This window comes from Ricinus communis, chromosome 8, assembly GCF_019578655.1.
Source record: "Ricinus communis isolate WT05 ecotype wild-type chromosome 8, ASM1957865v1, whole genome shotgun sequence".
In the NCBI taxonomy this organism is placed as follows: Eukaryota; Viridiplantae; Streptophyta; class Magnoliopsida; order Malpighiales; family Euphorbiaceae; genus Ricinus; species Ricinus communis.
The window spans coordinates 13,792,182-13,815,701 of NC_063263.1; the positions used below are offsets into that span (position 1 = coordinate 13,792,182).

Sequence of the window (23,520 nt, forward strand, 5' to 3'; positions counted from 1 at the left end):
CATATATGTCACACTTAAAATTTCAAACATTCATTTATTAAGTTAGAGGACGTGGATGGTTGGGCTGAATATATATACATACATAACTTTGATTAATTAATTAATTAAGAGGAATGAATGTTGACTTTGATTTATGGGTTAGTTTGGCTTGTAAAACTCATAGACGTGCAGGTTTTGATGGTGATGAGCTTGGGACCATCATCTCAAGAAAAAACTTGGACTTTTCAGGCTAAATTAATTGGATAAAAGTAGAGTTTGCAGCTTGGACGTAGCAATTTGTAAGTAAACATCTTCCATTGGCATACCATTCGATATTTCAGGGAGAAATAGATAGTTAAATGATATAAGATTGAAATGTAATCAACAATTGAACTTCAACAACCATTCATATTAAAGCTTTTACGAATATTTCCACTCATGCATTTAAATACGGCGCATTCAAACTTATAGCTTTTGACCCTTTTTTTGTTTTACAATTTTATTTTTATTTTTGTCTTTTTCAAATTCTGACACCTTGAATTTCTATAAGATTCTTTCATGTTTCATTTCTTGCACTGAGACTCAAGTGATAATATATTTTCATGAGCAACGATGATGGATAACAATCCACCAAAACTCCTGCACCAACCCATCATCATAATTAGTGTAATCAGATAAAAACCAGTAGTTGTGGCACTTTTGCTACGTTTCTCTTGTTGAGGAATCGCAATCCCTTTTCTAATAATAATTACCTAAAGTTTTTCTGTAAGGAGTCTTTCTCTGAAATTAGTAAGTGAGAAGCCTGTAATCTCCTCATTTTGCTTGCTCCGTCCACCACTTTATTATCCATATTTCCTTCCTTCCTCTCTTTCTTACTCTCACTCTATGTTTATGTATCTCCGTTACCTCATTTCCTTTTAAGTTTTAACAAACAACAAACCACTTTCAACAATCTTCTAACTTCTGATGATCATGTGAACACAGGATTAACTTCTTCCGGAATCTATATAATAAATCCTGGGTTATGTGTTAGGTCAATTTTGGACCTTTAAATTTATAAAGTGGCCCTTCCCTTTTGTTTTTTATTGCATTTTAACCACTCAATTTTAAGTGCATTCCACAGTCCTGGAGCTACCTTGAAAGTTTCGGTAACTTTTGTCAATTCTTATTCCTTAGTTTGACCTCCATGAAGTTTATTAAGATAACAAGGATGGAATTTTGTGTTTGAAAAGAGAAATTCTTTACATTGTCAAAACTACAGTTGGTCTAATTCGTAAATGATTACTTAGTATTTCGTTCAAATTGAAAGCAACAATTACATTTACAGCTGTTGTTGCAATGGAGAAAATTCCTTACAATGTCAAGACCACAGTTGGCCTAATTGTACTCATCAGTTAATAAGCATTTGGTTCAAATTGAAAGCTGCAGTTGCAGCTCTTTCAGGATGCAACTAATTAATTAACAACCAGCATAAATTGAAGATGGAAAGAAAAGCTACTGGATGGTAGATGTGACAGGGTTTCTTTGTCTCTCACTCTTGCTCAGCCAATGTAACCCCATTCCAGTGCAATGCTGGAACATCAACACATAGGACAGTGTATAAGTATACAAGGATGATTCCATTATCAGAAATAATTAGGCTGTCAATGATTATGAACACACTATGACAGACCTTTGACATTGTGACAATGAATAAGATGCAATTTCCCGCATCTAAGAACTTCAAACTGTTAGTACATGCAAGGTTTTACAGTTTCAACATTACTTAAAGCACGGAACAAAAAGTTGCAAGGTCCTATTCTAATCCTCCAGGATCTGTCTTTCAGTCATTCAAGCTCAATAACATGTTCATTCAAAGTGCTAGCAGTGCTATTTGTTGTCTCGTTGTTGCACCTGCACTGCAGCAGCTGCTGCTGAAGACTCCGAACAAGCTCATTTAGTCTATAAATATTCTTCTCTTGGGATAAGATGACCTGCGTCAAGTTACAGCTGTCCATTACAATATCCAAGTAAAGAAGACATCGCTTTGCCAACATCACCAGAAAATTAACAGCTTGCTTGATAGGAAGAAACAAATCTCTATTATCTACCAAAAAAATATTGAATTGCCAAAAATTAATTTTGGACTATAATCATTGAGAAAACCACCAAAAAGTTCATCACTACCCACAGATGCAACAGACACATCCATAACCAAATCATGGAACACAGACATTATAGCAAGTCCAAGTACTGCTCATGAATCCAATTTTCCTGCTAATATGTGCAAGCCAAAGTTTTAAGAGAAACAAGTTGCCTATGCCAATATTAACTGAACAACCTACTAATTCTTTAAAGTTAACAGACAAATACATATGCATAGGGAAGATGAAAAAGGCAAAAGTCAGCAAATGAATGCTAAAAGGGCGAAAAGTAAAACTGTGTTCCCAACAAGTTTAGCAATAACCATTAACCAAGAACATACTAGACTAAATACTGAAGGTGTTCTAGTTATATAGGCACTTGTTATTCACTCCAAAACTCATATACATTTTTTCTACAAGAAAACAGCTTTTGGGTATAATCCTAGGATTTTCCTCTCTATACATACAATTCATTCTAGATGAATCAAGCTGTGTTTGAAATAGAATAACTTCCTCGAGTTTTGATGAGGGCATCTTCTTGTACATTTGATTGTTTGTGACAGAGGGGAAAGGCCTATGTATATTCTAGGACTTGCTAGAATAGTGTTAGCATTTACCATAACTTTACTACGTAGGAATCATAATATAACCGAAATTGAACCCGTAAATTTCTATACCTGCATCCTTCAAATTTTTTGCAATTTAACAAACATAAAGTTGCACTACATGGCATGTCAGCACATGGACATTTATGATACTGAAATACTATTATTAAGCATGTCTACTAGCAGAATATGATGCATTTCAAGCCCAACCAAATACTGAGTACACATTGGAAAAAAATTAAGTCCTCTTCCTTTTCTTTTGCACGATATGAGATGCGAAGGTGGGTAGAAAGAAATGAAAGCTTAGTTCCTAGACTCATAATGATAGAAAACTCCTTCATTTAGAAGCCTTTGGTAAAAATTTGTCATACTTGAAAAAGGAAACAAGGGCATGAGAATAGAATAGTGCAATTAGACATAATCTGGAGTTACGGCACCCTCCCTGTAATGGCACTCAAAGAGGCGCATCTTATCATTCAAGGAGATATTCGAGGAAACAAGATGAAAGAAATTGATGGAATTCATTAGACAAAAAATTCCAATCAAACAGCCTGGATGATCAATGATCACATGAAAATAATAAACCTAACTGGAGATGTTGAACTCGCCATTTCTAATCAATATTCAGAAACAATCGTAAGAATGAACCAGCCAACCTTCAGAAGATAAGTAAAACTTGTAAAAGAGAATGTTTGTTACCTTCTCCTTGACAACCTCTTCCCTTTTTGATAACAGTTGGTGCTTGGCAGCGACGGCAGGAGCGGTATCAATGTCATTTACAAGTTGTTGTCTCCATTCAAACTGAGAGGTGATGATGAGTACAAGTAAAAGAAAGACGAGTAGCATAGGTCTAGACATAATGAGAAGCAGCACTCACAATATCTGGTCAACAAGTAAAGAAAAAGCAGACCAAATATACATTAGTTAGTAAGTAAGAGAAATACAATACCCATTCCTGAAATATAACCTTGTTATTATAACAAAACGGAATTCATTTTCCAAAGAAAGTACACTGCTTTTCTAAAATGAATATAAGTGGAAAAGCTAGAGAGAATCGAGCTTAATATGGTCATAATAGTTTTTAAGCATCTCCTAAACAGAGCAAAGCTTAGAATTTGCCGAAAGCAAAGCAGCTAATAAAGAGGTCGGATAAAAGAACCCTAATTTCATCCTTCAATTTTGGCTATTGGGTAATTAAATTGGGAACTTGAGGATTTCGATTTCCCTACTAACAATTTCAGAGAAAGCAAAGAGTAAGGGAATTCCAGTGTTAAAAAAAATGAAGTGGAATCGGAATCAAAAGAAAAATGAAAGCTTACAGATGGAATTGGAAGAGCAAACCCCAGAGTCATGACTTAAAAGTTGGCCCAAAAGAAGAGTGGAGAGGAGCAGAGACGAGGAGTGTCAGCTAATAAAAAGATAGGAGCTTTTGCTTTTAAAATGGATTCTGTGAAATTGGGGGTTCTACTTGTAATAGAGAGTATAAGCAAATGCTAATGGCGGAAAGGAACAAAAGAAAAAGGATTCAACACTGAAATGATCGCCCACGCATTACCTTGCTGACCAAATTCATATTTATGTCAACTCTTTAAGCATACAACCCAATCATTTGCACAGATCATTTCTATTCACTTTTTATATATATAATTCTTTATATTAACCAGTCATCTTATAAAATTATATTTAAAATATCTAAGCCAAATCTTAGTCCCCATTTCATATTTTAATAAATAGAAAATTAAAACACTATAAAGTTTTAAAAAATTTATTATTTGAAATGTAAAATTTTATTTTTAATATTAGTAAAAAGTAAGCAACTATATTGTAATTATTGTTGGGTGGTAAGATATTAGGTTTAATATTTTAGGTTGAAGAAGAGCACACGGTGGACATAGAAACTTTTCCATGCGCTCCCTGCCTAACTCTTATCATAAATAAACTAGACCAGTACCCCCGTTTTTGTTGGATTAAAATATTATTAAATAATTTATTTATATAAATATTAGATAATTATATATTATAAATTATTAGTTACTAAATTTCAGTATTTAATAATGTCTGCTTTAGTATTATCTTTTTAAATAAAATATCTGAAAAATTAGAAAAAATTAAAAATTTAAATTTGTATTGTTAAAAATGAAAGAAATAATAATATGGATAAACTGATAAAAATTTTAATTAAATAATTAAAGAAAAAATATATAAATATTCTCAAAGAATAAAAAAGTGCTACTGTTAAAAAAAATTATATTAAAATATGTGATATAAAATTAAAAAAATAATATATCAAAATGCATAAAAATAATTTTTAAAAATAAAAATATATTTTAAAAAATATATATTTCTTAAAATACTCTTTTTATATAGAGAGACTATTGATTTGAATTTAGTTACCTAACGACTTTTAAAATACTTCTTTTATATAGAGAGACTATTAATTTGAATTTAACTACCATAGCATAGAAAAAGTAAAAAAAAAATAACGATAAATTTATCTGTTTATAGAAAAAAATCCATGACAAATAAAGAATAATGAAGAAATTAAATTGAAGAATATTATGAAATTTATTAGTCCAATATAATAAATAATAAATATTTAACTTATGTATATGTGATATTAAAATAATAATAAAAAAAGATAAATAGCAAAAGTTCTAACAATTTTATTTATTAAAAATAAGTATATATAAATATATGAGAATTTTTTAGTGTAGTAAAATAGATAAAGACTTAAAATTGATAAATATATATATTTCTCATATTTATTTACCTTAGCATATAAAAATAAAAAAAAATTCATAAGAATGTATTATGGTTTTTATGAAATACTAATATGTACATAAATAAAAGTATTATAAAATAAAGTAAATTTTTTCTATTAATATAATTATAAATTAAATTATATAATATATAAAATAAATAAAACAATCTTGCACTGATATAAGCAAAATGCTAGTAATTATATATAAAAAATAATAATAGAAAAAAAAAAGATTTAAATGCAACATCAATGAAAAAAATTAAAAAATTTAGGTGAAATAAAATATCTTAAATACCTTATATTAAGAGAAGAGAGAGAGAATTTAAAAGAAAAAAAAAATAATCTATAAGAATAATTTATATAAATTAAAAAATATATTTCAGAAAATACAGAAAAAGCCGTGGAAATAGAAAAGAAAAGTCATGTTCAAATATACAGATCCAGTGCCATTGATTTGGATATGATTATTATCGGGCCTTTCTTGAGAGAATCTTGATTCAAATGGGGTTTTCTGATTATGCAGCGTGTGGCTATAGTATAGCCATCATCATCCTCAATTATTTATCTTTTCCTTTTTTGAAGCCTACTCGAGGCCTCGGACAAGAGGTTCCATTTTTCTACAGCAAATTCTAAGGAAGATGATGAACTTCTATCTACTTTTCAGTTATATGGCTAAAGCATCAACTATGAGAAATCTAGCTAGTGTTTATTTCAACACCAGGTCAACCATATTTTATGGGGTTTGGCTTGCTTTTATCCTTTTGCTGGGGGCAAAAACCTAGTTATGGCTCCATGGAAGATATTCTTGCAAGATCCCAAGTTTAAAAGGGATCTGGCTTTCTATGTTGGAGAGTACTCTTTTATGTTCCTGCAATTTTTCGACAGCTACAATGCTTTCAAATGGGATGATCCATTGGTTACAGAATTCAAACTCTAGGAGCTTTCATTTAGCTCTTGTCAGGTATCAGATCTTCTAAATGCAAATTGAAACTGAAACAGACCACTGTAGCAACAATTTTATTTGCTGCCCATGCGAAAGCTATTTTGGAAATTTCGGTGGGAGACGAAGGACAGACTTGCTTGGCACTGTGATTTTTTTAAATATATTGAAACCCATATGTATGCATGAACCTTTTTTTCTATTGCATCATATTTGTCTTCTTTCTATGAAAGATGGTAAGAAAATAGTTTTATGAAACTCAAAAAAAGAAAATGTTATGGATATGAGTACTAGAAATTTTATTTTCTTTTGTGAGAAAAAGATGGAAGAAGATCAAATAGATTGTGGGAACATACAGAAACCTGGGTTCACTTTTGTGAACCCTCCATCTACCACCAGATTATGTCCACTAACATATTTAGACTCATCACTTCCTAAGTAAAGAGCTGCCTCAGCTACATCTTCTGGACCGAGCACTGCTTCCTTAAGGACTGAATAAACACGATAGACTCCATCATCATCCAGCTTAAAGAAATCTTTTGCAAGTGGGGTTGCAACCAGGTATGGCGACACGCAGTTTACTCTAATTCCATGTCGCCCTAACTCCACTGCTGTATTTCTCGTCAGTCCTACAACTCCATGCTTGGAACTTGTGTAAGCATGTGATGCTACCCCTCCAATTATTGAACATACACTAGCTGTATTTATTATGCTGCCTTTGCGATTGGGGATCATTACACGAGCTGCATGCTTAGTACCCAGGAAAGCACCTACTAAATTGACACTAATAATCTTCTCAAATTCGGCCTTGTCATTGTCAAGTATGTTTGGTTTTGCTATCCCAACGACACCAGCATTATTGAACATGATGTCTAATTTCCCATACTTGGAAACTGCTGTATTCACAGCATTTTCTACATCTTCTTCTCTGGTAACATTGCAGTGAATGTATGAGACAGACGATGGAGAATCCAGTTCTCTGCAGACTGAGTGGCCTAATTCGTCCTGGACATCTGCAATCACCAGATTAGCTCCGTGTTTGGAGAAAAGTCTGGCAGCACACTCGCCGATGCCGCTAGCAGCTCCTGTGATCAGAGCCACCTTGCCTTCCAGCCTGCAGAAAGCATATCATGTATATATATTACAAACTGATTGATTTCCTGAAAAATAGGTAAGAAATTGCATGCTAATATGTACCTTCTTAGAGCTCCTGACAATAGTGAGAGGGTTGACATGATAAAGCAAAGAAAGGGTGTTGTGATAATTAGAACTAGAAGCAGAGTGCCGAAGGAAGATCAAAGAGGCAGAGAGATCTCGCGGCGTCTCCAAGACAACAACTGTCCCAAAAAAAGGGCAGCTCATGTGGTATTTTAACGCATTTTCTTCATGGAAAAGGGGTTTAGCACTCCTGAAAACTACCGACTTGTCCGCATATGATTCCGGCGGGCCGAAACTAGTGCACTCAGAGTCACATGGCATGTCTAAATGGGAGCAGTTAGCGTTGAAATGTCCATCATTGATTAATACTTACGTGCTATTCCATTCATATTCAAGTGCAAGCAACAGGGCCATAATATACTAAACGACAACTTATATATTAACTGAATTGTTCCACGCATAATAAATTATAAAGAACGTGTAGTTTTCTTCACAAGAACAGGATCCCTAATAAAGAATTTCCTACAAAAATTATTAGTAAATGATATTAATAATTCGTTTAACTATATGACTGACTTCATACATAATAAACTATTAAAGTTAATAAGAAAAATATGTGAAGTATAATAACAACGAAAGATGACATTTCTATTGGCTTTTTCTGGTAGATTATCGTTATTATTGATTGAAGTCCATAAAAAAACTCATTTCATTTAAAAAAAATATATGAAATAGAAAATAAAATGAAAATGATAAGATTAAAAAAGATATATTAGTATTGATTTATTAATATGTAGAAATTTTATTTATTTTTTTAAAATTTAATTTAATTATAACAAATACTATATAAATTTAATTATGTAGAATATTAAATTTTATAAATTTTATAGATTTCAACCAAATATTATACAAAAGAAGAATAGAAAATCTATAAAAAAAATATATTTATAAATAAATAATACTAAAAATTCACTAAAACTCTATTAGAATCTTAATAATTAATATTGGTTATCAGATATAAGTTTTATTAAATATTTGTGTATAACAAATTAAAAAATTTGATAAAAAGAACGTAAAGTAGAATTGACAATTGAGAATGGTATTCCCATTATATATTTTTGGTGGCAGAATAGGGTTTTTAATGCAAAACTGAAAAGAGAAACATATTATTAATTACAAGTGTGAAATTTTCTTGTACATAAAAATGTATTTCATATTTTGAGTTAGTATGAGAGCTACTCTCAGATGATCGTTTGCTGTTATTGGTTCAATCTCAACGAGAAGGAGATGACCATCGACGTCCATGGACCGCAAACTCTCGAGTGCTCTGCCAGAGATGGAAGTGAGAACTCTTTTTAAGTTTAACGTCAAACGGCGGCATATGGTTGGGTGGGAGAGATGAACACAAGGGTATATCAAGATAAAGTCTCTGGTGAAAGGATTGAATGATTGATATGAGTGCGTGGATCACGCTTTATAAAGGAGAAAAGTAGGCAGGTTGCCTCGCACGCGTCACTGTTATGAAAGCAAAGCTGCATTTCATTTCCTGGTTGGACCAATCCAATCGGTGAATTTCAATTTAAGAATTCAGAACTACGGGGATGAAATGGAAAGTGGACCACTTGTTAATTCTCCCACCGATTCCAATGAATAGAGGAGACTTGAATCTCTCTCATTCACGAGTCCATCTTAGTTTATGCTGCCAAACTCTCAGTTTGGTCCTACTTCTGGTTCATTTTGTTACCTCTAAAAAGGGTGAAGGAAACCCGGTACAAATGCTTGGTAAACAAACAAATAGGTGGCCTGTGCACACTCTTTCAAGGACCAAAACACGTTCCCAGGCAGTCTACCCATCAATCACTTCCCTCAGGAGTACAGTATTCCAAGAATGAATATGAAAAGCACAGCAATACAAGTTGCCACTACATCCCATAACTCCCACAACTAATCATTCTATTAATTAATGCTTAAGCTTATGTTCTAATATTCAAAGGCGAATTATGAGAAAAAAAGGTTCCCTGATTTGACTTTTTTACACAGAGGCTTGCCGGGAATCAGTCCCAGAAGGCTTTGTACAGGATTCCGTATGTCATTCTCTTCGTATGCAAGGAACCCCATAACCAAGACGCTAACAAAGCCAGCAATGTCAGGATAATAAAAACTATAAATATGGGTCTGTGTTTTGCCATGCTAACCACACATTTTGGCGACTCCTCCTCCTTGCCGCTTCCAGATGGCTCTGCATCAGCCGCAGGGGGTGCTTGCCTCTTTAATTTGATTCTTCTGTTTGCTATTCCTTGGGAAGCAATTGAATTTGGTGGAATTGCTTGCGACACAATTATTCCCATAGGCTGTTGCATTTGAGCTTGTGCCTGCGTCTCAGCCTTACCGGCAATGAACGGAAGGAGCTCTTGCGCTTCAGAAAATGGAGTCTCATCCAATTTAACTATATCATCTTTCAGTATATCAGCATAAAAATCTTCTTCTTTATCAGAATCCTGCATTTTAACAGCAACATGAATCAGAATCATAGCTTGAAACTCGGAGAGTATTAATTTGACCAATGTTATATCTGTTACTTCACATCAAAACTGACATTACGAATTGCTTTCTGTTTTGCCAGGACTGAGAATTTTAACTCTAGAGTAGAATATCGACTTGAAAACATTAGAAGAAAAGAATTAGAGAAATAAGCAAAAGAAGAGAGAAGATTTGCTTTTCCAAAAGGTTAAAAGAAAGAAAAATTAAAACATAAGCCAAAAAGAAGACGACCTGCTGTTGGCAAGATGACTCTGCCAGAGGAGCCTCGTTTGATAGTTTCTGATCAGATTCAGATGCCGAATCAATTTGCTCAATAGAATGAGAATCATAACTGCTACTACACTTTCTTGAGCATTCTGCTCTCTTGTCCCCTTCAGACATGCCCGTCCGCTCAATTCCACCATCAGAAGCTGATAACTGTCTCCTATTTAGAGAATTTCGGTTGGAATTATCATTCGGACGAAACTCAACATTTCTTCGAAGGCGGCAAACAACAAGAGAATCCTGCAGATCATGGGACCAAATTAAAACATATGCGTCATCATTTAGAGTTGATTTTATTTTTGTCAGAAATGAAATGATAATACATATATAAAGCTCAAATAAAGATTGACAGACTTCCAAAGCTGCAGCTGCAAAGGGAAGACACAGGGGAGGAAAGAAGAGGATAGTCCGAGTTCTAATTGAAAGAAACAAAACAAAAAAGAAAACAGTTTTGCTTTGGAATGCAGAGTGAGGGTATCAAGAATCCAGATGCCTGCTGCTCTCTAAGGGAATACAGGAGTGGTTGAATAAAAAAAACAAGAAAAGAAGGGATATATAAGTAGGACAGGAGAATGACCTGGGGTTTGCCATGCATGCAATATTCATGCATAATCCATTCAGTCCTCTCCCCTTTAGGTGCACGACCAATGTGGAAGACAAGAGTTCTCTTAGTACCAATGACATCAGAGCCAGACTTGACATTTCTTTCTTTCCCAGTTGCCTTCCAGTAACCGAGTTCTGTTGCCCTCCTACTTTGGGTGCCATTTGGGTATTTTCTTCCACGAGCAGAAAAGAAGAACCATTCGTTCTCGGACTGGATTACAGCTTTGGCTGCTCATAAATACTAAAATCAGTGACCAAATAGAAAAGGGGAAACACTTGAGTTAGTTTATGGAGAGAAAATTGCACTCTGCGGCATCATTCCAAATTAAACCACAGCCAAAATGTATCATTTTCTTTCTTTCTTCTTTAAGCAGTCTCTAAGGATTATAAGGCGGACTCACAACGAAGTATTAAAAACTGAACTGGCCAAATAAATAAATAAATAAGTTAAAATCTGAAATAAGAAGAAAAAGAAACATAGTAGACAAAGGTGTAAACCCGTGCGCTTGCTGGAATTCTGCTATTATTTATACTAATGACGCGGTCAGGCTGCAACACCAACTTGACGCGTGGAGCAGCTGAATTATGCAAACAACGCAAATTAAATTGGTTTAATTACCAGGTAAATCCCAGGGTTCGTGACTGCAAATCTCAACCTCAGAAATAACCTCGACACACTTCTCAGCGCCCTCCATCTTCTTCTTGAGGTAATAAGATATTAATTCAACGTCCGTCGGGGAAAAACGGAACCCAGGAAACATAGACGATGCTTCTATCGACATCTGCGTCTCTCTCGACACTCCCGCCATTGTTTTTTTTTTTTTTTTCTGATTTGAGAAAGAAGAAGACTAGAAAAGAAAGCAATTAAAAGTAAATTAGAAATCAAAAATTCTTTCCTTTGGTAGTGAAAGGGATTTGATTGACTTTTGAGAGAGCTTTGGTATAAATGGTTTTGGAGAGAAAAGAACGGAGTGAAGTGAAGGGCACGTCTACAGCTTAAGTACGGACCGTCACGAAGAAAATAGGTCACGTGGGTTTGGCTTTACGTGTCTGCGTCTGTAGTATGTTACCTGGTCTTTTTTCATTTGCTGGTGTCGTCGCCGCATGGCCGTGGCAGCGACACGTTCCCTTTTACCCTGTTGGTAGAATTATAAAAATAAAAATCAGAGAATGTAGGTCGAGGATCACCTTTCTGCCAAAGCCTTGATCCAGCTGCTGGTAACATTCTTTAAGCTTTGATGATTGCTTTTAAAGATAACAGGTAGGAATTGTGTTTGTAAAGATGTGTCCTTTGACCGGAGTTCAGGACATAAGATAACAATACAGTTAGATTGTGCATTTGGTTGTTAAAATCACATGCCGTATCTGCAAGAGCTCATCCAAATTTTGTAGATTTGTCATCTTTTTAGAGGGTTGTCTTGTCTCCTTTCTTTGATTACAGTTTTATGATTTTTACTGATATCTATAATTTGAATTCACTTCCCACCGAAAGAGAAAGAAGATCTTTTCAGCTCAGTAATTTTGGATTGAATCCAAATGGCTACTTTTGTTTGTAGTTGAAAGTAGCCACTCATGTTTTATTTCCAGCACCTTCACCTGCCAGCAGCATGCTTAATGGATCATATTAAAGAACAAAATCCAGTCACGAGACATATAAATATATATTATATGTAAGAAAGGTAAAAGAAAAGACACGACCCCTCGTCAAAAGTCCAGAAATCTCTCGTCCTTTTTTTCTAAAACTAAAGTAACAATCTCTGTCATCAAATCACCATTCTCGAAGAACCATTACCAATAACAACACACCGAAGCCACCCTCCCTAATAGAAATGCCGCTTGTCCCTACACCACCACCTCTCACTTCCGACGGCCCTCTTTTTGCGGAGGTTGACATGGGAGCAGACGCATCTGCACCTACTGTCCGAGCCACCGTAGTCCAGGCATCTACTGTCTTCTACGACACTCCTGCCACTCTTGGTTGGTCTTCTTCACTTTTAGCTTTTTCAGCTCATGGGCTGTTCTGCTTACTTGCGTTTACTTAAACTTGGAATCAAGATTGTACTTTGGGAAATCAGTTTTCATTCTTTAATTCAAAGAAAAAACTGGTATGGATTGTCCATTAGCGGCGGAAAAGGAAGGAGAAAGAAGACTCGAAATTTGGGATTTCTTATTCACCAAAAAAAGAAAATTTGGGATTTCATCTATCTACACATTTGAAAACTTGAACTACATAGAAGACTGCCATAAAAGAAAGTCAAGCTTTTTCATATATATATATATTTGAGTCTTGAAAGTACAATTGCAATTCATGTGATATAATATCAAGGCAATAATTTGTTTTATTTTGATTTTGCTTTTATATCTACTCCCAATGAGACAAAGAATTTGTAGTTAAAAAGTAAAGATTTTGACCTGCTTTTGATTCTTGATAATGCATACAGCTAAGGCTGAGAGATTGTTGGCAGAAGCAGCTGGATATGGATCCCAGCTGGTTGTGTTCCCAGAAGCATTTATTGGCGGTTATCCTCGTGGTTCCACTTTTGGTGCGGCCATTGGGAGTAGAACAGCAAAAGGTAGAGAGGAATTCCGCAAGTATCATGCTGCAGCCATTGATGTTCCTGGTAATATTTCTTATAAACTATCTTTTTTTTTTCTACTTAAATGATTTTATTGATGGTTCAAAGTGGAATGATCGACAATTTCTTGGGCAATTATGCAAAGGGCCAAGGTAGGATTTTTTGCTTTGCTAGTATTGATTTCACAGTTTTTTTATCAAGTTGCAGAGTCTGCTCCTTTTGGAGTCAGCATCATAAAGTATATTAATCTTCTCCCTTTTCTTTTTCTCTTTATGGTGATAATTAGTTGACATCAATTCATTGATTAGGCAGAACAAGTTACCATCATGTTATTGGCCAACTTAATTCTCTCCACAGTTCTTCCATATCTGTATGTGAGAAAAAGTTTTGTGTTCAACTGTTTTGCATTTTTTTTGGTAAAGCTTATCTGTTGCGATGTCTTTGAAATATGCTAAAGATATGCGGACACCAGATGGAGACTTAAACTCTTAATTGATTCTGAGGAATTGATATCCTAAAGTCACTAGTCATTGCAAAACACGATAGCTTTTCTATCCACAGTTCATATGCTGTCACGCTGGGAACAATTTGGGTTCCTTAATGCATAAGATATCTTGTATAATTTGATTGTTTTTCAGATGTATTAATTGTATCTTGTAAAAAACGTAACCAATTATCCAACCATCCTTGGTAAATTGTGCACTTTAACTCTAAGCTTGTGAGATACTTCATATGGATAACTAAGTTTCTACTGAATGCAGGTCCTGAAGTTGATCAATTGGCAGCAATGGCTGGAAAGTATAAGGTTTACTTAGTGATGGGTGTGATAGAGAGGGAAGGATATACTCTCTATTGTACTATATTGTTTTTTGATTCTCAAGGTCATTACCTCGGGAAGCACCGAAAAGTCATGCCAACTGCAGTGGAACGCATTGTTTGGGGATTTGGTGATGGATCAACAATTCCAGTTATTGATACCCCAATTGGAAAAATCGGCGGTGCAGTTTGTTGGGAAAATAGAATGCCACTTCTAAGGACAGCAATGTATGCTAAAGGTGGGATATTTGAAAATAATAAATTTATAAGCAATTAAAATTCAGTATTCCTGCTTCTACTGGGTTTATGGATTTCATTTTGCTGCTCCTGATCAGGTTTTGTAAATATTTCTTATTGTTTTTTCTCTCATTTGAGTGCATACACGTGCCTTCTTTGTCCAGTTTGAGCCTCTTTTGTGCATGTATAGAGGGAAGTAAAACAGGCATTTTACTCCTTAGAATGGTACTTTAGGCGCTCATATTTGTAGCTTATTCTTAATGTAATCAGCTGTTATATTTCACTAGACATTAGATGTCTGTCTGCTTGCGTCTGACTTGCACATTTAGCTAGGTCTAGCATTCCTATTTGGAGTTTCAGTGATAGCTTATCAAGCCCATGCTATTTGGTTTGCGTTTTGTCAAGCATAGAAAAATGCCTCCTTTCTGTTTATATACTTCTTGCATATTTGGTTGATCTGAAGTTGGATCGTTAACGATGAAAATCTGCTGTAATATTTCTGGATTAGTACTGTTAAGTGAAATGAAATCCTTGTCTTCTGATAGATGAAGGCTGCTCAAGGTATTTTTGATGGAAAACATTCCTTGTTTTGCTTGCAGATGATTTTGATATATCATTATTTTTTACTTGGAATAAACTGCTCTGCCCATTTATGATCTTATCTTTCACAAATTTTTCATGATCCAAGAAAAGCAATTGTAACTAATAGCATATAAATACCTGTATGTGTTGTAAACATCATTATGAAATGGATAACATTACAATTGATATTTCTTTATCTCTCTATCCTTTAATCTCTCTTTATTTTCTGCAACTCTTCTCTCTACCTCTCTTCCTCTATTTTCTCCATCTTAATTGCCATAATTCTACATTTGCAGGTGTTGAAATATATTGTGCACCTACTGCTGATGCCAGGGATACATGGCAAGCAACAATAAAACACATTGCTCTTGAGGGTGGATGTTTTGTGTTATCAGCCAACCAATTTTGCCGGAGGAAAGATTACCCACCTCCTCCAGAATATATGTTCTCTGGAATAGAAGAAGAGCTAACGCCAGATTCTGTTGTCTGTGCTGGAGGCAGTGTCATTATATCTCCCTTGGGAAATGTTTTAGCAGGACCCAATTATGATGGAGAGGCACTGATCTCAGCAGACCTAGGTATGCCACTTCTGTTTAACTGCAACTTATATTTCTTGAGTTTAAAGGTTCTTCTTAATGTTTACAAAACAATGCTGGCTCTATATTATTGTGACATCTGAGAATTAGGTTTCCGAGCCGATCAAAGAAGAAAATAGGATTAGAAATTTTTGAAATTTAAAACATCAGTTGCAGGAGGTTTCCAAACACAATAAGGATGAATGAAGATCATAAATGAAGGAATTATATAGTGTGTAGGTGTTAGTGGATGGGGGTACTGGAGCACTTTGCACTGGCGTTTGTATGAACATTCATGCTTCAGGATTTACGTATGAAGCTCAAAGGCATCTCTCTGTCATTGAAGACCACATTCTGTCTTGAAGTAAAAATCATGTGGTTTTTAGAGTCTCAATCACTATCAGGCGCAGGTTATAATTGCTGTTTAGCTATAGACTAGTCTCCATAAGTATCCTGTCCTCTTTATCATTTTATTGAAAGTTAGAGAAGAAACTTTTTAAGTGTTTGCTAAAATTATGATCTAAAGGCTCAAGAACTTTTCCTGTGTCTGTCACCGAATGAGTACGGCTTGCATATGAAAGTTATCCTTTGTGATTGTCCATCTTCCCCTTTTCTTGATAGGCTACAATAGTTTTGTTTTCAATTGTGGTACTTGAGCTCTAATCTTGATTATATTAAATCATGCCTAGATCTTGGAGAAATAGCAAGGGCAAAGTTTGACTTTGATGTGGTTGGGCATTATTCAAGGTCTGAAGTTCTCAGCTTGACTGTGAGGGACCATCCAACAAAAGCAGTTACCTTCAGCTCAGCAGATGCAAAAACTGAAGGCTCTCACAAATAGCTGGGTGGTGACCAGGCAACGATCTGCTCTGGTAATTGGATGAGCAACACCGAATTCATTAGAGAACAGAGATGTGGGCGTTGTTGTATCTTCCTCTGTTGGCAAACCCTTCTCTTACATGAAAAATATCTCGTGGCTACTGAATGTAATTCATAATAACAGCTTAGATCAAAATTCATGTAAGAATGCACCTGATCTGTAAACATTACTTGTGCTTGAATCCTCACTAGCAGAGGCTAGTATTATGCCCTGGACTATGATTATAACATCAGTTACATCCTTCATTTTTACGAGGAATTTGAGTTTTTCCAAGACCAAGTACTAGAGGCTTGTGCTCTTGATTTGTGATTGGGAATTTCTTTTTTGTTCTTCTGTGCATGCGTAAAGTAAAAAAATATCTAAGAATTAACAAATGGCTCAAAAACTTATTATTGTTATTATTGTAAATGATTAAATTAGCACAGGCTGCCTTTCTGATGTCATGGGACAGACAAGTATTCAGTCGGAAAACACTGAATGAACAAATTATCGTCATTAACTTTGATTTTATGGTCGTTGTTGTTGTTGTATCAACATGATATATGATTAATTATGTAATATACATTTGTTTAAAAAGTGAAATAGAAAACATAACTTTGTTCCTCGAAGGTGCGCACCTAACTGCAACACACTAGTTTTGTTGTAGTAATACTCTTACCATTTCTTTATAATTGTTGATTATATAAGTGGTATTCTCCTAATGGTTGGCGGCTTGGCGCACAAGCAGTCAACCACAGGAGGATTACACATATTCCCTATAAAATTACATTGAACTAATCCTCACCAACCACCAGGCTGTAGTCCAATACTATGTTCTTAAATAGACTAATGGGAAAAACAAGGGTCTATAGAGTAAAACAGAGACTAAAACCACTTCTCCAGAGAGAAAATGGCAACTCCTACTGTCCGAGCCACCATTGTTCAGGCCTCTTCTGTCTTCTATGACACTCCTGCTACTCTTGGCAAGTCTTTTGAGCTTATGGTTATTCCTCTTTGTTCTGTTTTGCTTGGAATTATGATACGTCCCCGCCTTGCATGATACCGCCATACATGCTTGTCTTATTTATATATATAGTAAATATTTGCAATCAGTTATTGGTATTCTTATTATTATACGCAATTCCAAGTGTGTTTTGGTTTGTGCTGTGCAGTAAAATATGAAGGCTTTTTTCAGGAGTTATTTTATTGTGCTTGGTAGTAATTCTGAATCTTAAGTGTGCGTGCAGATAAGGCTGAGAAATTATTGGCAGAAGCAGCTATCAATGGAGCCCAGTTGGTTGTGTTTCCAGAAGCATTTATTGGCGGTTATCCTCGGGGTTCAAATTTTGATTCAGCCATTGCGAGTACCACGGAAAAGGGTAGAGAGCAGTTCTGCAAGTATCATGCAGCAGCCATTAATGTACCTGGTAATATTTCATTTTCATCATAATCTTATCTAATTGGACAGTTTAAAGAATAATTCAAAGTGGCTTGCAATGATGCTGAACATATCTCTCAAGAAAATCACAGAATTCTCTTCTTGAGAAAGATGATTACTTGCAAGTCTACAAGCTGCTGCACTATTTCAAAGAATACTTTCTTTGGTGATATGTAGACATCATTTTTTCCAATAGTTAGTCATAATTATTGATAAGACACGTGGTTCTCTTTTGAAGTTCATTCTAATTTTTCTTACAGTATAAGGAGTACTGTTGTGTTCTGATGTTAACAGTTATGCTTTCTAATGCTAACAATTGAAAAATCTTAATGCTCAGTCTAAGGATTTCTCTTGTCATTCTAGCTTGTATACAAATTCAATATTGTGATATCGAAGATTCATCTAATTGCAGGTCCTGAAGTGGATAGATTGGCAGCAATGGCAGGAAAGTACAAGGTATATTTCGTGATGGGTGTGATAGAGAAGGATGGATATACTCTGTATTGTACCGTACTGTTTTTCAATTCTCAAGGTCATTACCTGGGGAAGCACCGAAAAGTCACGCCCACAGGAGTTGAACGTGTAGTTTGGGGATTCGGGGATGGATCAACCCTTCCAGTTATTGAAACTCCAATTGGAAAAATTGGTGCTGTCATTTGTTGGGAAAATAGAATGCCGCTTCTTAGGACAGCAATGTATGGCAAAGGTGTGATACTTTAATATAAAGTAGCCAATTTACCTATATTAATATTGACATAACAATATATTATCATTTGGTCTTCTTTGCCAATTATTATGTTGTTTCGTTTATGATCCATTTTTCGCAGGCGTTCAGATTTATTGTGCACCTACTGCTGATTCCAGGGAAACATGGCAATCAACAATAAGACACATTGCTCTTGAGGGTGGATGTTTCGTTCTATCTGCCAATCAATTCTGCAGAAGGAAATATTATCCACCCCCTCCAGAATACGTATTCAATGGCGCAGAAGAAGACCTCACACCAGATTCCGTTGTCTGTGCTGGAGGCAGTGCCATCATATCACCCTTTGGAACTGTTTTGGCAGGGCCTAATTATGACGGGGAGGCTCTAATCTCAGCAGATCTAGGTATGCCATTCTGGTCTGCAGCTGATATGTTTCAGTACATCATTCATACATTCTGTAAAACAAGGTTAGCTCTGAACTAGTGTATAAGGAAATGCAGTTTCAACACGTCTGCTGAATTGATCCAAAGAAGAAAGTTAGACTGGATACATTGAAATAAGCTAAACCTAGAGAGTTATCAGATCCCATGCCTACTAATTATGCTACAGGTTGAAGAGAAGATAGACTAAAACAGTACGTAGAAGTACAAGCCTGGAGGATTCAGTAATACCTAATTGTTGCTTCTAACTATATAATGGCAGTTAAATGTGTTTTAAGATGAAAAAAGTATTGCAATTAAAGAATATTAGAGAGGACAATCCTTTGAGGGTGTCCCCATATTCTCTTTCATCTTCTTATGCTACATATATGTGTAGATCTTGGAGAAATAGTACGTGCAAAGTTCAGCTTTGATGTGGTCGGGCATTATTCAAGGCCTGAAGTTCTCAGCTTGACTGTAAGGGACCATCCTGCAAAAGCAGTTACCTTCACATCAGCCGATGCAAAAACTGAAGGCTCCCAGACATAGTTGCCTCTTCACTAGAGCCAGCGATCTGCACTAATAAATTGGAGAAAAATAACATGTCAAAACGTTCTTACAGAGTTCAGAAAAGTGTGCATGTGCTGTTGTATTTTCTTTTCTTGCATGAAAAAACACTGGTTTCATATCTATCTATTGAATGTAACGATAATAACATATTAGTTTTAAAAAATAATGCACTCGATCCGTTTTCTTTTTCATTTTAAATTCATGGAAGGCTTGAAATCAATGAAAATGAAAATTACGAGCTAAATTTTAAAATAAGTGCATAGTAGAGGATTTATTTAGTAATTAAATTTTATATCAATTACATCCTTTTATTCCAAATTTCTTTTTTTTTTTTTTTTTGAGAAGAAAATAGTTTATAAAGATTAACTCAACCTTTTCTTAAAGAAAATTGATTGTAAGTGTTTCAAAAAGAGTTCATATTGAGTCTACTTGTATCAAACCCTATACAGCTTGAGCTTATTATAACCATCTATCTCCAACAGATCCCAAGTTTCATCATCATCGTTGCAATATATCCCTTTGCATCCTTTGACACAAATCATTTATGAAATGAATAATTGGCTTAGATTGTATACTTGATGGGTCAATGTCAAGTATTCAGATCAAATAAGTCTAAATGAAATAATTGTTTTGGGAGAATGGCGACAAACTCATATCTTTAGATGGACAAAACAAATCTTAACAGAGTGGCTGCCCCACGAATGTCAAATCCTCCCAATAAAAATTCATAAAAATTTGATAAATACATAACAGGATAATATTTTACAAAGAAAAAAAAAGATCAGGTGGTCACTACACCAGTTCATCATTCCCAGACTCTCAGCCAAAACCACTACACTGCTAACAGGACATGGCGGTGGCCCCAACACCAAAGTTGGACATGGAAGCAGACTCCTTTGCACCTAAGGTTCGAGCCACCGTCGTCCAGGCCTCTACTGTCTTTTATGACACTCCCGCCACTCTTGGTATGTCTTTTCTTTTTCTTTCTTTAACTTCAGTTTAAGTTTTTTCAGCTTATACTTTGCTTGGAGCCATAAATATAATGATGCCTCAGGACACTCTTTGAATTCTTCATGATTACTGTAGTGAAAGAGGCAATAAACATGCTGCATGCATAATGGCTTGGGGTGGGCAACAGAGTGAGCAATAGGAGTTAGCAGGATGACAAATTATTGGTTAATTTGGTTCAATTACTTTCACAACTGATTCAGTTTGGTTTTAGGATGTGAAGAACATAGCTTTCTGGTTCATTTCTTTTAAAAATTCAGTTTCTGATTCTAAACTCGTTCCTCGTCTCTCGTTGTTGGATTGTTCGATCCATTCAGGTTCCTTGTTTCCATGGCTCCTACTATTTCTTCCTTTATTCTCTCTCTAAAAATTAATTGCTAGGTTGAGTTACTCTCTTGGATTCTTCATGGTAGCCTATCATCGATGCAGATAAGGCTGAGAAGTTATTGGCAGAGGCAGCTAGTTATGGATCCCAGTTGATTGTGTTTCCAGAAGCATTTATCGGCGGTTATCCTCGTGGGTCAGATTTCGGCTCAACCATTGGGAGTGTAACAGATAAGGGCAGGGAGGATTTCTGCAAGTATCTTGCTGCAGCCATTAATGTACCTGGTAAGATTTCTTTTTTCACCTGGTTTCACCATTTCAAAATGTTCTGCGCCGTTAGGATTCTCTTGTTTCTGTTAACTGATAATTTCTCTAAACGTCACTAAGGTTTCAACTAAATGCAGGTCCTGAAGTGGATAGATTGGCAGCAATGGCTGGAAAGTATAAGGTATATTTGGTAATAGGAGTGATAGAGAAGGATGGATATTCTCTCTACTGTACTGTACTCCTTTTCGATTCTCAAGGCCATTATATTGGTAAGCACCGAAAGCTCATGCCCACAGCAGTCGAGCGTGTAGTTTGGGGTTTTGGGGATGGATCAACTCTTCCAGTTATTGAAACTCCAATTGGAAAAATAGGTGGTGTCATTTGTTGGGAGAATAGAATGCCACTTCTAAGAACTGCTATGTATGCTAAAGGTAAGCTATTTCAATAAAAACAATCCAATTACCTTCTCATTGTTAGCATAGTAACATATCTATTTTCATGTTGCTTCTTTCTTCTCAACAGATTCGAAGATATTCCTATGGTTTCTTTTCTTCTTTATCTTATTTGTATGCATCTCTTGTCCAGTTTTAACCTTTTGTGTGCAGACAGGAAGACAGGCTTTCTGCTCCCTATGAACCGTAGTCCGTAGTTATTTCCTAAAGGACTTGTATGTCTATCTTTTGCTTAATGACACTATAAGGAGTTTCTATTACTAAAACCAAGTACACTTTTTTGCATCCATATGATTCTTAGATTTGTGCTTTTACTGATATCTACTCGTAATTGCGCCTTAAAAGACGAAGGCTGGTTCTGCATCAGGGTATCTTTTGTTGAAAGAACTCCCTATAGTGCTTGATGAGAAGATCACCATGTGCAAGACATTGCATTAGACTGCTTTCTTCTTTTATAAATGTAACCTTCTATCACAGTCCTTACTTTATCATAATTCACTTTGCAGGTGTCCAAATATACTGTGCTCCTACTGCTGATGCCAGGGATACGTGGCAAGCAACAATAAAGCACATTGCTCTTGAGGGCGGATGCTTTGTGCTGTCCGCCAATCAATTCTGCCTGCGGAAAGATTACCCACCTCCTCCAGAGTACATATTCTCTGGCACAGAAGAAAACCTTTTTCCAGATTCAGTTGTCTGTGCTGGAGGTAGTGCCATTATATCACCCTTGGGAACGGTTTTAGCAGGACCCAATTATGACGGGGAGGCACTGATCTCAGCAGACCTAGGTATGCCTCTGTTGTCTGCAGGTTAAATGTTGTTGTACACGATTGCTTAGTGTTTGCGAAACAATGCGGGCTTTATATGGATAAAATCAAAATGCAGTGAATCAAATTTCCTGATTGATCCAATGCTGATGGGTCAAATTTATTATTCCTGTTCATTTCGTTATATGAAGGAATATCTTGCTTTCGGTCCAAATGTGTCTGTTTCTTAATTTTGATCTAATTTCGTAAATTGTTTCTATGTTTCATGTATGGCTGCAAATAAAATTGTCCTTCCCTCTTATCCTCCTATGCTGGCTTGATTAGTAGGGTTAATAAATGGGATTTGAGCTCTGATTTTGATATTAATGGAATGAATGCTAGATCTTAGAGAAATAGCAAGGGCAAAGTTCGACTTCGATGTGGTGGGCCACTATTCAAGGCCTGAAGTTCTCAGCTTGATTGTGAGGGACCGTCCCACAAAACCAGTTACTTTCACATCAGAAGAAAAAACTGAAGACTCGCAGATAGTCGACTCCTGACCAGCCAACAGTCTGCATTAATAATTGGTTGGCCAACACCACCTTGGCTACAGAGATCAGACAATGTAGTATCTTTCTTTTATCGGCGAGCTCCATCTTGCATGAAAATTTGTGTTCTGTTTCTTCTGCCTACTGAATGTAATTACAGTGAGAAACTAGCTTAAAGTACATGTGATGTAATAACGCGCGGTCTGGTCCATTCTTTTCAGTGAGTTCTTGTAATTGTAAATGGATCCTGACTAGCCATAAGGCAGAGTGTCGTGTGCCTGGACAATTCGTTAATATCATCAGCTGCTGGCTTTCTTCAAATTTTGTCCAAGTACCAGAGCTTCTCACACATCCAACTTATAGTAATTGAAAATCTTTTCCTTAAAATCTGAAACCACTTTTCATCAGGGTCTGCATTTTAAA

The 23,520-nt window shown here is 35.6% G+C and overlaps 6 protein-coding genes across 8 annotated transcripts; 3 read left to right on the forward strand and 3 right to left on the reverse strand.

The window, feature by feature from the left end:
* Positions 1-1,579: 1,579 nt before the first annotated feature.
* On the reverse strand, positions 1,580-4,362 carry LOC8263325. 2 transcript variants are annotated; one of them, XM_048377597.1, is made up of 3 exons: positions 4,263-4,362; positions 3,407-3,589; positions 1,580-1,952 (listed from the first exon to the last, which is right to left on the reverse strand). In XM_048377597.1, the coding sequence occupies exons 2-3, from the start codon at positions 3,563-3,565 to the stop codon at positions 1,806-1,808; spliced, it is 306 nt and encodes a 101-aa protein (XP_048233554.1). In that variant the 5' UTR covers positions 3,566-3,589; positions 4,263-4,362; the 3' UTR covers positions 1,580-1,805. The 2 variants fall into 2 exon arrangements, with proteins under 2 accessions (XP_048233554.1, XP_015577655.1); XM_015722169.3 differs by lacking the exon at positions 4,263-4,362 and adding an exon at positions 4,027-4,256.
* Positions 4,363-6,681: 2,319 nt separating this feature from the next.
* LOC8263324 (secoisolariciresinol dehydrogenase) lies at positions 6,682-8,194 on the reverse strand. The gene is made up of 2 exons (XM_002523813.4): positions 7,606-8,194; positions 6,682-7,522 (listed from the first exon to the last, which is right to left on the reverse strand). Exons 1-2 carry the CDS (start codon positions 7,641-7,643, stop codon positions 6,742-6,744), a joined length of 819 nt encoding a protein of 272 aa, XP_002523859.1. The 5' UTR covers positions 7,644-8,194; the 3' UTR covers positions 6,682-6,741.
* Positions 8,195-9,349: 1,155 nt separating this feature from the next.
* On the reverse strand, positions 9,350-11,932 carry LOC8263323 (NAC domain-containing protein 40). Its single transcript, XM_015722167.3, has 4 exons — positions 11,594-11,932; positions 10,949-11,202; positions 10,339-10,611; positions 9,350-10,064 (listed from the first exon to the last, which is right to left on the reverse strand). Exons 1-4 carry the CDS (start codon positions 11,781-11,783, stop codon positions 9,621-9,623), a joined length of 1,161 nt encoding a protein of 386 aa, XP_015577653.1. The 5' UTR covers positions 11,784-11,932; the 3' UTR covers positions 9,350-9,620.
* A 651-nt stretch (positions 11,933-12,583) lies between these two features.
* Positions 12,584-16,898, forward strand: LOC8263322 (bifunctional nitrilase/nitrile hydratase NIT4A). The gene is made up of 5 exons (XM_002523811.4): positions 12,584-12,951; positions 13,416-13,595; positions 14,312-14,605; positions 15,482-15,763; positions 16,450-16,898. The coding sequence occupies exons 1-5, from the start codon at positions 12,804-12,806 to the stop codon at positions 16,599-16,601; spliced, it is 1,056 nt and encodes a 351-aa protein (XP_002523857.1). The 5' UTR covers positions 12,584-12,803; the 3' UTR covers positions 16,602-16,898.
* A 554-nt stretch (positions 16,899-17,452) lies between these two features.
* Positions 17,453-19,943, forward strand: LOC8263321 (bifunctional nitrilase/nitrile hydratase NIT4A). Of its 2 annotated transcripts, XM_015722147.3 has the most exons (5): positions 17,453-17,602; positions 17,867-18,046; positions 18,470-18,763; positions 18,885-19,166; positions 19,580-19,943. In XM_015722147.3, the coding sequence occupies exons 1-5, from the start codon at positions 17,530-17,532 to the stop codon at positions 19,729-19,731; spliced, it is 981 nt and encodes a 326-aa protein (XP_015577633.1). In that variant the 5' UTR covers positions 17,453-17,529; the 3' UTR covers positions 19,732-19,943. The 2 variants fall into 2 exon arrangements, with proteins under 2 accessions (XP_015577633.1, XP_048233921.1); XM_048377964.1 differs by lacking the exons at positions 17,453-17,602; positions 17,867-18,046 and adding an exon at positions 18,092-18,223.
* Positions 19,944-20,511: 568 nt separating this feature from the next.
* LOC8263320 (bifunctional nitrilase/nitrile hydratase NIT4A) lies at positions 20,512-23,418 on the forward strand. Its single transcript, XM_002523809.3, has 5 exons — positions 20,512-20,717; positions 21,190-21,369; positions 21,489-21,782; positions 22,310-22,591; positions 22,952-23,418. Exons 1-5 carry the CDS (start codon positions 20,603-20,605, stop codon positions 23,107-23,109), a joined length of 1,029 nt encoding a protein of 342 aa, XP_002523855.1. The 5' UTR covers positions 20,512-20,602; the 3' UTR covers positions 23,110-23,418.
* Positions 23,419-23,520: the final 102 nt, after the last annotated feature.

What these genes read in the sequence shown, in the direction of transcription:
- LOC8263325 (XM_048377597.1), bottom strand. Translation starts at nt 3,565, where the DNA reads ATGTCTAGACCTATGCTACTCGTCTTTCTTTTACTTGTACTCATCATC. An exon ending in AAGAGGTTGTCAAGGAGAAG is followed by an intron (nt 1,953 to 3,406) that starts GTAACAAACATT and finishes AACTTGACGCAG; the next exon opens with GTCATCTTATCCCAAGAGAA.
- LOC8263324 (XM_002523813.4), bottom strand. Translation starts at nt 7,643, where the DNA reads ATGTCAACCCTCTCACTATTGTCAGGAGCTCTAAGAAG. An exon ending in TTGTCAGGAGCTCTAAGAAG is followed by an intron (nt 7,523 to 7,605) that starts GTACATATTAGC and finishes TGCTTTCTGCAG; the next exon opens with GCTGGAAGGCAAGGTGGCTC.
- LOC8263323 (XM_015722167.3), bottom strand. Translation starts at nt 11,783, where the DNA reads ATGGCGGGAGTGTCGAGAGAGACGCAGATGTCGATAGAAGCATCGTCT. An exon ending in CGAACCCTGGGATTTACCTG is followed by an intron (nt 11,203 to 11,593) that starts GTAATTAAACCA and finishes ATTTATGAGCAG; the next exon opens with CCAAAGCTGTAATCCAGTCC. An exon ending in AGTCATCTTGCCAACAGCAG is followed by an intron (nt 10,065 to 10,338) that starts GTCGTCTTCTTT and finishes GTTAAAATGCAG; the next exon opens with GATTCTGATAAAGAAGAAGA.
- LOC8263322 (XM_002523811.4), top strand. Translation starts at nt 12,804, where the DNA reads ATGCCGCTTGTCCCTACACCACCACCTCTCACTTCCGACGGCCCTCTT. An exon ending in CGACACTCCTGCCACTCTTG is followed by an intron (nt 12,952 to 13,415) that starts GTTGGTCTTCTT and finishes TAATGCATACAG; the next exon opens with CTAAGGCTGAGAGATTGTTG. An exon ending in TGCAGCCATTGATGTTCCTG is followed by an intron (nt 13,596 to 14,311) that starts GTAATATTTCTT and finishes TACTGAATGCAG; the next exon opens with GTCCTGAAGTTGATCAATTG.
- LOC8263321 (XM_015722147.3), top strand. Translation starts at nt 17,530, where the DNA reads ATGGCAACTCCTACTGTCCGAGCCACCATTGTTCAGGCCTCTTCTGTC. An exon ending in TGACACTCCTGCTACTCTTG is followed by an intron (nt 17,603 to 17,866) that starts GCAAGTCTTTTG and finishes GTGTGCGTGCAG; the next exon opens with ATAAGGCTGAGAAATTATTG. An exon ending in TCTAATCTCAGCAGATCTAG is followed by an intron (nt 19,167 to 19,579) that starts GTATGCCATTCT and finishes ATATATGTGTAG; the next exon opens with ATCTTGGAGAAATAGTACGT.
- LOC8263320 (XM_002523809.3), top strand. Translation starts at nt 20,603, where the DNA reads ATGGCGGTGGCCCCAACACCAAAGTTGGACATGGAAGCAGACTCCTTT. An exon ending in TGACACTCCCGCCACTCTTG is followed by an intron (nt 20,718 to 21,189) that starts GTATGTCTTTTC and finishes TCATCGATGCAG; the next exon opens with ATAAGGCTGAGAAGTTATTG. An exon ending in TGCAGCCATTAATGTACCTG is followed by an intron (nt 21,370 to 21,488) that starts GTAAGATTTCTT and finishes AACTAAATGCAG; the next exon opens with GTCCTGAAGTGGATAGATTG.